This window comes from Lepidochelys kempii, chromosome 2, assembly GCF_965140265.1.
Source record: "Lepidochelys kempii isolate rLepKem1 chromosome 2, rLepKem1.hap2, whole genome shotgun sequence".
NCBI classification, from domain to species: domain Eukaryota; kingdom Metazoa; phylum Chordata; order Testudines; family Cheloniidae; genus Lepidochelys; species Lepidochelys kempii.
Window position 1 is genome coordinate 87,623,074 of NC_133257.1, and position 14,577 is coordinate 87,637,650.

General features: G+C 42.5%; 1 protein-coding gene across 1 annotated transcript in view; it reads right to left on the reverse strand.

Moving 5' to 3' along the window:
* Positions 1-14,577, reverse strand: part of LAMA1 (laminin subunit alpha 1) — a 153,900-nt gene that overhangs the window by 70,449 nt on the left and 68,874 nt on the right. The window contains 10 exon segments of the mRNA XM_073331559.1: positions 434-570; positions 2,280-2,460; positions 3,557-3,663; positions 5,076-5,287; positions 5,548-5,634; positions 6,198-6,325; positions 7,146-7,256; positions 8,197-8,308; positions 9,693-9,904; positions 14,069-14,170. Of these exon segments, the coding sequence (XP_073187660.1) occupies positions 434-570; positions 2,280-2,460; positions 3,557-3,663; positions 5,076-5,287; positions 5,548-5,634; positions 6,198-6,325; positions 7,146-7,256; positions 8,197-8,308; positions 9,693-9,904; positions 14,069-14,170 (1,389 nt within the window).

Here is a 14,577-nt window from a genome sequence, read left to right on the forward strand (position 1 = left end):
TAAAAATGAATGAGGTCAGACGTACTAGATTTGATTGTTCTTAGAAGCACAATATCATGTCTATTCTATAGCACAGTAACCAGATTTCCTACTGACAGTAACTATTGTAGATTCCAAAGCTACGGCACCATTGGCTAGAGACAAAAAGCATACGGCATACTTTTAATAGGGCCTGTGCTGTAGTCCAAAGCACACACTCTGACCAAGATTTTCAAAGATGGATGCCTAAAGCTTAGGGTTCTAAATCCATATGTAGGTGCCTATTTACCGATTTAAATTGTTGAGTGCCCAGCAGTTTCCACTCAAATCAGGCAACCAGGAATGAGGCATTCAAAACTTGAGGCCACTTCTGACCAACTTACTTACTGGCAAATCCCTTACTGCAATGTGAATTTCTTAAAATAATTGCAGGATTTTAGGAAGCATACAATACCATACAGCCATGTTTAGGATCAAGACCCCAGTAATTGTCCTCGCAGAGTTCACATTTTGGTCCTTGCGTGTGAGGGGGACAGATGCACTGACCAGAATCCTCATTACAGTTGTTCTGAGTATGAGCACAATCACAAGCTGCAAGAGAAATAGGCCCAAATGATTAGTTTTGCCATTCATTGGGCTCTTCTCACCACAGCTGGGCAACAAGGTGAGTTCCAGCTGCTGTGACTACAGTGATACTCTTCTTGATGCACATGAATAATACTATTCATAGGAGTGTTGACAGCAGAATAGACTCCATAGCCTTTACTTTTTCAACTCTTTTCCTTCATCTGCTTAAGCGCTCAGATACAATGATGAACCCTATAGAATTTCCTATGAATAAATTTTTAAATAATGGGCCAGATTCTCTTCTGTATCAGAGTTCTGCTTGGTGCAGGGAAGGGGAAGAGGGGGTGGAGGGGAAGCATCAGTGAGCCAGTTAGACTGTGGGCAGGTCTGCACCAGTCCTAGGGGCTGTTCTGACTCACATCATGGGCATATGGTCCCTAAAGGACTATATGCTAGTAGACGATTGGTAGAATGGAGTGGTGTGGAACAACTCCCCACGCCCAGCGCAACCCCCTGATCTCCAATGCAGAGCAGCTGGCGCTGCCAGCTGTACACCAGTGCAGTGTTCCACTCCACTCGGAGAATTCTCCAGTGGCCTGCTGCTGCTAGATTCTGATCTGTGTGGTGTGGAATGGAAATCAGAATGTGGCCCAGTAAATCTGCCCTAGGTTATTAAAATATTACAGTGATAGGCATCAACAGAAGAACCTGGACTGACAGATAGAAAATTGTAGATTATCAGGAGGTAGGGTAATGTTTGAAAACATACTATAAAAATTGGAGGGACTGTTAGACATGCATAATTTAAGGGACTATAATAATGGGATTTTTTTTTTTTTTAGAAAAAATTAGTATCAGGATAGGTTACTTGCATATATTAACTATCCTAAATATTATGAAAAATGTAAATTCAAACTACAAAAAATACAGAGTTTAAGAGATCCGTTTGAATGTTTGTGGGTCTTTTAATATACAAAGATTTAAGTCTGGAATTTTCAAAGAGAGTTAGGTCCCTTTGAAAATTCCAGCTTTAATTCCTAAAATATATACAGCTACACTATCTCCTCACATTACATATTACCCACTATTGTATTCTGTGAGACACAATGGTGCTATTTTCAGTCAGATACAAGGAGACTTTCCTTTGGTTATGGTGTGTATGAAATGAACCGTCTAGCATACTGGTCTGCAATAGGATTTGCTTACTTTTGGATTAACATTTTATCATCGTACTATGGCTAAAAGTTGTTTTACAACCAGGTGGTGATATTGGAAATATAATGAGTGATGTAGCCTCAAGTTGTGTAACACAGGAAATGCAGAAAAAAATTAGGGGAAGAGAAGAAGTGCAAACAACTATATAACATTATTCACTTTTAGCGTTTACATTTTGGGGGCAAAGAGGGAAAAGGGGATTGTTGCTTTCTGTTTTCTCTGGAGGAATGGAGACATTTTGGCAAGAGATTGCCGAATAGTTTAAAACTGTACATTTCTCTAGCAATTTTTTTTATTATTATTATTTCTTGATATTTAAAAGTCATCTCTTCTTACAAAGACTCCAAAAAGGGTTTTTTTAAAATCTGTTTAGCAGAAGTATGAGGGGACCATTCCATTGTCAAGGATTTGTGAATATTTCTTAAACTGACCTTTTCTGAAGTGTAACATAAAATACTGTGTTGAAAGAAATCCTCAAAGTGAAACAAACTCTGAGGAGAACACAGATTACTGCTTACGTGTACAGCCACCATCCTGGAATGCATAAAAGCCATGAGCACAGTGATCACACTTCTCCCCAGCCACTCCTGGTACACAGTGACACTGTCCTTCATCATTACAATCCTCGGAGACTGAGCCATATTGACTGCAATTGCAGGGAAGGCAGCCAAGTCCAGTATTCAAGCCATAATAACCATTCTGTTGGACAGGAAGGAAACCACGTTTCAGCTAAATTTCCAAACACACTGAAAATGCAAAAGTATTCTCTCCCTTTGATCACTTCATATTATCCACTCCTGCCGCTTGACCTGCATGAACGTTTGCAGGCTTTGTTTGGCTGCGAGAGGGGGTAGAAGAATCCCCAACATTACTCATTTACTGTTCCTCTATATGTAGGAATGTTCAATGATCCCACGTCCTTCAGAAGACCCAGAGGAGGGAAAGATTCTTTACCTTAGAGGACACAAGGCCTATCATAGTATGCTCAGGGCCAGAAATGCTCTAATATCTTCTAACCTCATCTGTTAAAGAGATATTCCCAAGGTTTTTCAGTGTACAGTTTTGGATTTTTTTTTTTTCATTTAAACATTTCCCTGAAGTGGTGAAAGTCCAGTCATAGCACAATTTTGTTAATGCATCAGGACTATACAGTGAAATGGCCCACTCCTGGTTCACTGTCCAAGCTGTAAAAATGCAAACAGTGAATGAACAACATAAAAGGTGACAAGTAAATTAAGATTAAAGTTCTCTCATTAGGTAGGACTCTCTTAGGTGGAATGCCACAGGATTCTTTGCTGTCACCACTCTTATTCAGTGGGTATGTGAGGCTGTTATGAGACTTAATAAGAAGAAATGGGCTGAAGTGTTTTTAGTATGTTGACAATGCTCAACTTTATATTTCTATGTCATCCAGCCTAGAGAATGCAGACATCTCTTCCAGCATCACAGCATGAATGAGAGCTAGTTGGCTGAGACAAGGTAGTTGAGGTAATTGCTTTTATTGGACCAATTTCTGTTGCTGGAAGGCACAAGCTTTCAAGTTACACAGAATTCTTCTTCAGGGGTGGGGAAGGAAATCAGAGTGTGTGAGCTAAATACAACACTGTAAACAGCTAGCTGGCTGAAATTCAATTCAACTTTTGACAAAGACATCACCTTCCCCTTCTGACCTCCTTTATATGCAATGATATTATTCACTTTGCATTTAACTAGGCCAAAAATTTCCTCTTTGCCATTGCATTTTGAACCTGATGTTAAAAAATGTATATTGGTGATAGGGGGTTTCATTTCTTACCACGCATGTATCACATCTTGGTCCAATCACATTTGGTTTGCAGTGACATCGGCCAGTCTCACGATGGCAAATGTTTGAAAGGGAGCTATTCACATGGCACTCACAGACTTATGTTAAAGAAAGAAGAATAAAAGTGTATTAATGCCTATGGATATGAATTCATTATTATACAGAACAACATATCTCTATATAATGGACAAATCCGACTGTTGTCTCCCATGGGTTAATACATTTATGTGCACATGGGTCAAACTAAACAGAAAAAGTTGTGTAGTATTGAGCAGAGATGCACAAAGTAAACCAGAGAGATGTACCCTATTGAAGAACCCAAATACTAGACATAAAATTACAACTTTGTGCTCATTTACATTTGCTCTCTTCTCCCCACACCAGGAATATATTGTACGGAACACATAATCCTACATTTGCAAGGGATGGCCTATCAGATCATGTACATTTCAAATTTCTTTGAGTTAAATTCTGCCTTCTATTATACCAGTGTAAATTCAGTTTAACACTGATTTCAGTGAGGTTATTCTGGATTTACACTTGGGTAACCAACAGCAAAATCTGGCTTTATGATTCCCAGTTTACACAGTTGAGTTATGTTGGTGCCTGTATTGAGCTCTGTGAACACAAAGATATATTTGACATGTATGGAATGTATGCAATGAATCTGCATTCATAATCAGAAAGAACATAGACTTTGCACACTTACATGTTGCAAAAAATATTTTTCTGATACTATTTTTTCTTACAGGGTAGGGGCAGTTTATCTCTGCTTGGAAATTTTAGATGTGTGTAACTTGCTTTGTAGTCAGATCTCTTATTACTTTACTGTAGTTTACATACAGTATTCAAGCTATAGTTTTAACATTATTGCTTTGAAAGTGGACATTACTTTTTTAAACACTCCCCCTTGCTGTACACCCACAGCATTCTGGCCAGGTGTCTGTCATGGCCAGCATTCTTGTGACAGAGGAATACCACTGTCCACAAGTGTCTCTCTGATCCAGTCACTGCTGTTCTTAAATCAGCCGGAGCCGTTACTGTTTAGCAACGTGAGTGTCTCCCATCTCTAGGAAAGAAGTATGCCACCTCTACAGCTCTTCCAGTTCCACAAGCAACACACCAAGACAGGAAGTGTCTGGTACGGGTATCTTGAATGTCAGTGCTGAGTGGCCCACTAACTGAATACAAACAACAGCACAAGGTCAGGTGCACCTAATACATTTTGGCACTGCCCATTTCATCAAATTCTTATGTGATGACCCCCAGCAGTGAATCAGCCAGACATGCACAAGCTTAAGTGTAAACTGGGTAACAATGTAACCTCACTGCTGTAATACTTGCTCACTCAAGCCCTCTCTACGCTTTGTTACCCTGACTCGTCAAATCACACATCTTATGCTAGACTATAAGCTCTTCAAAACAGGGATAATGTTTTTCTGTCTGTTCTGTGAGGCGCCTGCTACATTTCTGGATGCTTTCAATTATAACCATAATAGTAAGAACTTACCATGACAGCTTTTAGCAATCACGGCATCCCCATAGTACCCATCAGCACACTTTTCACAGTGATGGCCCTGAGTGTTTCTCACGCATTTCAGACACTCTCCTGTGAGTGCATCACAGTGGCCATCTTCTGTTGGATCTATATTGCCATTGCAGTCACAAGGAACACATGACTCTCCAGGCACCAGTGGATTTCCGTAGTAACCATTAGCACATCTGTACAATAGGTTGAAAGCTGTATCAGACTGAATGCAGGCATGTCAAATAGTTACCCCACCTAGCAAGTTTTACTATTGATCAATATTTATCCAAAGATCCTCTGAATAAAACCAAATGGAGATATAATGAGAGGGGAAAATCCATATTTTCTCAGGAGTATTCTCATACACTTGATGTAAACACTTCTTCCCCAGATAGATAGATATCTGTCTGAGGATAACAATGATACAGATTTTTCCCAACATTGCAGTACATACCTTTCACACCGTGATCCTGCATAGCCTGGTAGACACTTGTCACAGATAACTTCACCTCTATTGTCCATGTGGCAGGTGGGACTGAAACTATCAAGAATATTTTGAGGGGGGTCATTATCAATGCAAAGAGTTTCAAAACTCTCTAATTTGTTTTCAAATGAATAAGATTTACGATTTTTAGCTTCCTAAAGTCTGGCCCTTTCCTTATTAAACCTATCATGTCCCTTCACCTCACGTAACTTTTCCGATGCAACACTGATTCTCAACACTGATTTTGTCCTGATTCTCATTTATACTAAGGCCTCTTTACTCTGCCAGAATGGAGTAATGTGGCCCAAACGTAAACAAGAACCAGGGCCTTCCTGCCACAATCCAGTATAAATCTAAGCCCGTGTAACTTGCATCTTCTTCCAGTCCCCTCAATGTGTAAATTACACCAACATAGATTCTCCGAGCTTCACCTATGAATTTGGCCTTCCTCTGTCTGCCTGACACAAGGTATTTCTAATGGGATACATTTTTCCTCTACTTTCATGTCTTTCTTCCTCCCCTTTGGATTTCATCCTCCTTTTCTTTATCCTCCTTTCTGTGTCCACCATCCAGCTGATGTTGCTGAAGATGCAATTGAAAATCTTAGGCAAGCAGCTTACTTGTTTGTATCAGTTCTTAGTGGGCAGGCACATGGCTGGCAGTCCTCTGGCATTCCTCGGGATGGAGTTCCATAGAACCCTGGCAAGCACTGATTACAGGAAAGTCCTGTAGTGTTGTGTTGACAAGCCTGTGAGACATGGAAGAAATCTTTTCATATTTGTTCTTGATGGTTTTTCATCCCCAGAGGGATCTCGGCATAAGTCTTTATGCAACATTGCATTAAGATTCAAGGAGAGGACATGAAGAACAGAGCAGACCATTGAAAACAAAGTTAGTTTGTCCACATCAATAACAACAATTTCTAACTAAACCCCCTCCAACATTTTAGAATGCCCTAGATCTCATTAGACAAAAGCATTACTTATACACAAAACTAAATCTATTCTGATAAATGTATACATGTGCAACAACAAGCCTATTACATATTTCATTCTTGTTTATAGCCATTATATATTTTTTGGTTTAAAATTCAGAAAAACTTCTGAATGCTAAATCCTCCCCCTACAAGGAAATGCTTAACTCCCACTAATGTCACTCAGTGGACTTGCAAATATATCTGAGGGCAGAATCTGCCCTACATTGTGGCATAATTCTATTCCCATTCAGTTCAATAGGAGTTTTACCATTGACATGAATGGGGGAGGGACTGATCTCTTGTTAGCTAACACACAGGGGGAAAGGATTTCTTTATCTTAGTTATGATTCTAAAGCTATTACCAGTTCCACCGATATTCTTCATTTCAAGTATAAGACTGGAATGGACTATGTAACTACACCCATTGAGAGCACCATTCAATAAACAATGAAGTAAATTCTGCAATGAGAATGTTCTTGTGACCATTGCTCTATCTAAATATACTGTAAAACTGCACATTCTGCCATAGCCAAATGCTCTCATAATTCCTAAAAAGATGCTCAAAACACAAACACATTGAAAGATGACTTACAAAGCAAACACCATGAATATCACATTCAGATGCATGGCCATTGCATTCACAGGGTTGACAAATACCTCCAAAGAGTATTCCACCCACACGGTAGTACCCAGAGAGACAGGACTGAAGAAAAAAAAATACAGCATAGTATGTGTTAAAGAACATGTTAAAGAATTATTAAAGAAACCCCTTCTGAAAACATACAGCCTGCTTCTGCTCTCACTTACACTGGAAGTACTGTGGTACTGTATATGGTTGTAACTCCACTGATATCACTGATTTGCACTGGTGTAAAGAAGATAAGAATCAGGTCTATAAAACATTGATTCAGCCCTTCATCCACTTGAAGGAGGTAAAATAAGTTCTGTGCAGTTACATATGTAAGACTCTTTCTTATGAGACAATCGAAACAGACGTTCTGTCTGCTTTGCATAGTCATTGAAGTTCCAGTGGTGCTTTTCAAAAAGACCAGTGCTTCGCACTGGCATTACTTGCTAAAAAGTTCCCCTCTGCTCTGCCACTGATGCCATCCTCAATAGTCTCCTGTTCCCAGGCGGTATGTCCATGCCTTCTTATATGATTCATCACATGCTTGGAATGTTCTCACCATGCCTAGTCACCAAGCTGCCTCCCTCATCACATAATGCTCTCCAATAAACTCAGCGCTGACAATTCAATGTCACAAAATGAAAATGGAATTTTGTATAACTGCAGGCTCAATTACCGCACCATAGCAAACTTAGGGAAGCTTATACAGCTACTTTCAGCTCCATCATTGATGTTCTCCGGTACATCATTAACCTTTAGTGTTTCCAAATAAAATTAAGGAAATGCATTATGATGCCATATAGTGCCTCTAGACACTAACACTTATGATGTATATAGAGTAGGCTGCTGACCCCATGTGAGAAGTTAAAATACAGTATGTATGTCAAACTGGATATATAACGTTTTGCCAAAAACACATTTTTCCATGACAGTGTAATTAAAGACAATTTGTAATAATTAGATGGTTTTAAAATGTGCACACTTTGGGCACACATAAAACAGTCTGAGATGTTACCTCGCAGGAAATCCCTGTGTAACCTTGAGGACATTCACACTGTTCCACCTCTGCTGCTGATGACAGATCGATAGCATTAGCGTTTGCTGTATCCAGAGTGACAGAGTCCAGCCTGTGACCAAACAGAAAGCCATCACAGCACTTGCTTCCCCAATGTTCATTATAAACAGAAGGGTTTGCTCTGATCAATAAATCTTTTGGAGAGAACATTGCTAAGTGCTGTTTCAGGATGATGTCAAATAAAGACCAGACAAAAATCCCTGTTTTTAAAGACTCAGACAAGAACTTTATTTATAAATCGAATAACTTCAAGATGGGAATAAGAGCTGTTAACTGAAACACAGTGGCCAAAGCCCCCGCAGTGGTCCCATTATCTGTGTTATCCTAGCATGAATACTGCACCTCATTGCCCTCTGTTGTGGGGAAACGGTATCCTTAACTGAATATTTGCATTTCTGTTTCTTCTTTGCTCAGGAAAACCAGGCACAACTGTTTGGGTAGTCTCAGATTTTTGCCCAGTAATTAAGATAATCCTCTTCCAGTGTTAATAACTTTAACCTGCCCCATTTTTCCAAACTAACCCAGGAATCTGGGATGTAAGGCTAAAATAATGGCTTCATCACAGAGTTGAAACAAAAAAACCCAACATTTGTATGTTCGATCTATTAGACCATGCCTCAAGTATTTACACATCACTAATGTAGTATCAGCCTTGCCCGCTGATTCCAACCAATGTGTAAAGAGGAAGGCACAACCCCCTAATGCAAACAAAGGCATTCTGCCACAGGGAGGCACTCCTTCCCAACCACAAACAGGGTGATCAGAACAACCTTGTGTAGCCAATCCAGAATCATGAGTAGGCCAAGCCTTGAACACATTTACTACCACTCCACAAGAGCGGGTGCCAAAACAGCTTGGCCTGCTTCATGCACAACTAGCAAACCCAAATTTGGTGACTCAAAAATACTACCATATTAAGGTAGGAGGGAGGAAGGCCATTGGCTGGGCCCAGGGAAAGAAGCAAGTGCTACCTTGCAGATGGGTCTCCTTTAACATCCCTTCAGATGCCATGCCATGCCAGCACCTTAAATCAGCCAATGTTGGGCTTGCTTCCTACATCCCAAAATAAAACAACTCTATTGAGTGTTCAGAAGGTGTTTCCTTCTAACAAAACACCCTCCCTCCTAGAGACAAGTGTCACTGCAGTGATGCTGTAGGCTATTCTTTATTACACTGAAAACGTTTCCACTACAGGATAACTCAGAATCAACTGCATATTTTTTTTTAAACACATGACAGAAATATTTATTTTGGGATGAGACCAACCATGAGACAATTCAGCTCACAAGGAATTCTTTGGGAGGAAATTAAAATCAGGTTTCAAATGGAATATCTTTTGCCAACACCTTAGGAATAGTGCCAAAGTCAATGATGTTTAATATACCTAAAATTATCAAAGGCATATGAATGAATCTGAATTTTCTCTCTTCACTCACCTGTATACGGCTCTTTTTGCAACGTTGTAATTGGCCCTGATCAGAAGATGAGTCACATTTGCTAAAACAGTCATCAGCCTGTCCCGATCTATAGCCTTTTTTGTATTAAAGTCTATTAAGTTCTCAGACACAAGCTTCACTGTATTAGAGTACTCCTCATAGGGTTGCAATGACAGCCCCTCAGATCTGGTGCTCAAAATCTGTCCATTGCCCTGAAATCAAAACAGATACATTAACGGACAGGGATAGGTTTAAGTTTAGGTGCTAGGGTGTAAGTGTTAGTTAACAATGATGTTTATTTTCAGTCCACACAATAAGCTACTACTTTCCATGCACTCCAAAAAACCCTGTAAAGTAACTGTTTTTTAAACTTTTTCACTGCTCACTTCACAGGTAAACATTCATAAACTGCAAGGTCTCTGTAGAGATGCCTGACAGTATGACATGATTAGGGTGACCATATTTCCCTATACTGAATACGGGTCACCTGGTAAAATTATTTGTATTCAAGTGAGTTCAATGGCAATCAAATGGAACTGTGCAGTACAAATGTTCACATTACCATCAAGTTGACTGAAAAGAAATACTGCGTAGCTGGATTATTTTTATTTACCTTATCTTTAAGGCTTTAGGGTTCACACAAGGAGAGCACACACACACACACACACACACCCCTCTCTCACAGGGTGGCAGGGGAGAGAAGCGACCAACCCTCCCTGCCCGGCACTCTCCACCTTCCATGCTGGGACCCCAGGACCGACCTGCCTCTCCTGGTACCTGGCACCATGTCTTCCTGACACAACACGTGTGTGTGTGGGGCGGTGGGTAATGTGTGCCCAGATTTCTGCCAGGGTTCACACCAGAATGTGGCCAGCAGCAGCTTTTGGCACTCTACGGGAGGGAAGGAACAGAAGATGCTTCCAGACACAGGGGAGAGGGATGACCTGGCCCATGTCTTTGCTGAGCTCATCTCTTCTTTTTCTCTCCCCCTCCTTCCCCCCACTGGAAGTAGCTTGTCCCTTCCTGCCCACACAGTGTGGAAAGGCAGCTAACACCTCCAGGCTGCTTCTGGCCACTGACATAACCCAGCCGCCTCCTGTCCCCCAGCTACAGCACGGGGAGGAAGGGGTTAAGCTCTAAGGATGCATTGTGCACCAGGGCCCAGGGAACCTGACTGCAGGGGCTTCAGCAAACCAGCCAGGCGAGGGTACCTAGGGGACAGCACAGCCCCATACTCCCTAGGGTCAGGACCCAGGGCTGGGGGGTAAGAGAAGAGGGTGCTAAGCCTCCGCCTGTGGGGCTGCTGTGATGCTTGCAGGGTCGGGGGGTGAACAGGCTGTAAATTGCTTCCCCTCTCCACTCCAGAGCTTAGCTGATGAGCAGAGAGGCTTCCCCATGCCAGCGCTGTGCGGGGCTTTGACACGCACAGGGCTCCACTCCTCCTGGCCAGCGCCCCAGGTCAGAGGGTCTTGGGCTTTTCCAGGGCGTCAGCCCAGCCAGAAGCAGTGGGGGAAGGAAGGAACCTACTGGCCAGGCTGCTGGTGAGCTGAGCACTCTGACCATGGGCTGGTTCTCCTCACAGCACTGGGAGCAGGATACGCCCCACCCGGGGGGTATGGAGGTACAGCGGGGTTTGGTGGGGGTGAAGGGGCAAAGCAGGGAGAGGACAGCAAGAGGGGGAGCACGTAAAGGGCCGATGGGTGGGCAGCAAAGGAGACACATAACTGGCCACTCCCTGGTGCCTGTCCACACACACCAGCCACTGCAGCTCGCAGTGCGCAGTCAGCGTTGGCCAGAAGCAGGATGGCAGGCAGGGGCCTGCTGGCTGAGAGACGACACACAGCAAGAGCTCTGCTGATGGACCAGCAGAGAGAGCGGCCATCCCCATGCACTGCATCTTTGCCTCGCCACCAGCCTTGCACACCCACCCCCATAGTCAGCCACTGGACCCCCCCACTCACTGCTGGAGGGCGGGCGGTTGGCAAACAGGGATCCAGCGAGTAGCAGGACCCGCCAGTACTGATGGGGGAGAGATGAAAATACAGGACAATTTGCCTGTTTTTAAGAAAAAGACAGGACACCTGCAGGAGGGCTTAAATAAGGGACTGGCTCTATAAAAACAGGACGTCTGATCACCCTATGTGACATGATGGGCATGCATCTGTCCACGCACACACTACAATTCGTGCATATAAGCCAGCAAAAAGCCACAGATTTGCCATTCTCAACAACTGACCATGACACATTCAACCCTCTGCAGCAGATCCTGTGGACAATTTTAAAGAAGCTTATTCCATTCTTATCTCAGGTTTTACACAATCAAAAATGTAGCTAAATTGAAATGACTATTGCAATGTGCTTTACATGGAGATACATCTTTAAGCCAGTTACGGTATGTCTATACATAGAGCCCAACACAGATACAAATTTATATCCGTGGATGAGGATATCCCTGACTATAAATCAGTATCCACAACCGCAGGGCTCTCCCAGGAACCACAGCGGTGAAAGGAACAGAACATGGGGCTGCTGCTCACAGGAGCCAGTGCCCTGCGCTGGCAGCTTCTCTGGTGCAGCTGTACCATCCCCAGCGCCCCAGCCCTGCCCCTGTCCCTTCCACGCAGCTGTCTGCGACTCCTGTCTTAACACAAGCGTGCAACCAGAGACAGCTGCCAGTGAACGTGGAGCCCGCCCCAGTGGGTGGGGCTGGGGGGTAGTACAGTTCTGCTACTTTTGCTGCTGTGACTCCTGGGAAAGCCCTGCGCTTCCGTGGACACCAATTTATATCCGCAGATATCTGCATCCACAGGTATAAATCTGTATCCACACGGGGCATCTATACAGCAAGCAGCAGACTTGGGCTCACTAGGCTTGTGCTACGGCGCTAAAAATAGATGTGTAGATGTTCAGGCTTGGGCTGGAGGTTGGACTCTGAAGCTCACCCCCTTCGCTAGGCTTCAGAGCCCAAGCCTGAACATCTACTCCGTTATTTTTAACATAGAAGTGCGACTGTAGACCCAGGCTCTAAGGCTCACTGCCACGGGCTTCTCCTTGCTGTGTAGATGTTCACTTAGAGACTGCAGCTCACTTACTGAGTGGAGCACTTCGCTGCAAACATTTATCACCAGTGGCTCAAGATCTCAACTGGCTACCTACTAGTTTCTGGGTAGAGTTTAAAGTGTTGATTATGACCTAGAAAGCTTTAAATGGACTGGGACTTGCCTGAAAGACTGCTTTACTTCCCACAATATAAATCCACAACTGAGAACAACTGAGGTGCTTCAGCTGGATATCTTATATTGTAAAGGAGATGGAGCTGCTCACAGGGCATTCTCTATAAGGACTTTAGAGCTCTGGAACTTGCTCCTCTCCTTCATTCAAAATAACCCAAATTTGGTGAACTTCCAAGCAGGCTTGGAAGAGCCATCAGCTTGATAGGGTTTTTGGAAAGAGCTGAAGGTATGTTTCAAGAATGATGGGGGATGGAAAGCACGATTTATTTTAGCACTGCTGAGTAGAGCTGGTTGGAAAAATTCCAATGAACCATTTTTTCCATAAGAATTTGCTGATTTGTCAAAATCAAAGAGTTTCATGCAGATGCCTGGATTTCAGTGAAGTTCTGACAGAACCTGTGCAGGAAGCCGATGGAACACTGTCTATCAGGTTTCCTTGGCTGCCTACCTTGAGGGCTGTTGGACAGCCAAGAGCCTGGAAGCCCTGCGAGTCCCAGCTGCCGGACTTGTGGCTCCTTGGCAGCCTGGACTCCCAAGGTCCACATGGACTGCCTTGGAGTCAGGGTTGTCAGGGCTTCCAGCACCATGTGGACTGTCTCATAGCTGGAGTGCCATTCCCTTTCAGACAATTTAGAACTGTTTGGTTTCCATTCTGAATCAAAACGAAACCAAAATTTAAATATCAAAATCCTCTGCAAAACGGAATTAACTTTCCCTGCCCAGCTCCACTGCATTATGCTCTAAGATTCAGTGTGTGAGTGCCTAGAGATCTTGTGTAGGCATCTTGTTAATTATTACATAAATCTAAACCAATAAACAAATAAATCTCTTTTATAAATAAGAAAACAACCTATTTTAATTCCTGGTGTAAACAGAGCTCTGTACATGTAGTAATCACCACTTTTGCTCAGCTCCATAAATTTTATGTTAACATGTACTTATTTAAAGGTAGTCAGAGACTGAGTGCCCAGGATTAAAAATAAATGATTGGAAAGATTAGGAAGTTGAGCAATAACATTTTGTTGACCTTTAATAATTAAGGTAAAAACTGGTGTAAACATTATTTTCTTTTTTTTAATCTAGCATTGCATACCATCATTCCTCTATATTTTTGGGGAAAGCCCAGTTAAATAAAAAACTTACCGCAATGATAACATCCACATTAGATACCATATCACTGTCCACACTTTCCATTGGAATATCATAAGACACAGTGTACTTCAAGTACCCACCAAAGGCAGTGAGCTGAAATTATAAAATCCAAATCTTAAAAGAAAATTAACAGCAATCAGTGTGGGAGGATAGCTGCTGACAAGGACAACACACATGCAGCAAACTAAACAGAGGATATGGCATGTTCTTTTGATCACTTCAGCAGTGTTTACACAGAAAGGGTTTGATCCCCATCTCACAACAGTGAAAGTCACTGGAAGTGTAACGTGGCATGTCCCCATATCTACAGAAGTCTTGGATCCCTGCTGTGCAATTTGTGAAAGCTAGCAGCAGGTTCTATAGAACTGCAGTGATGCATTAAACAGTGCATTGTAAAGCCTCCAGTATGAATTCCAAAAAACATCACAAGTTCAGACTACTTTTTAGCAAATGGGCACAGTGTACTGAAGTTATTCAAACTTTTTGAAACATTCTCTCTG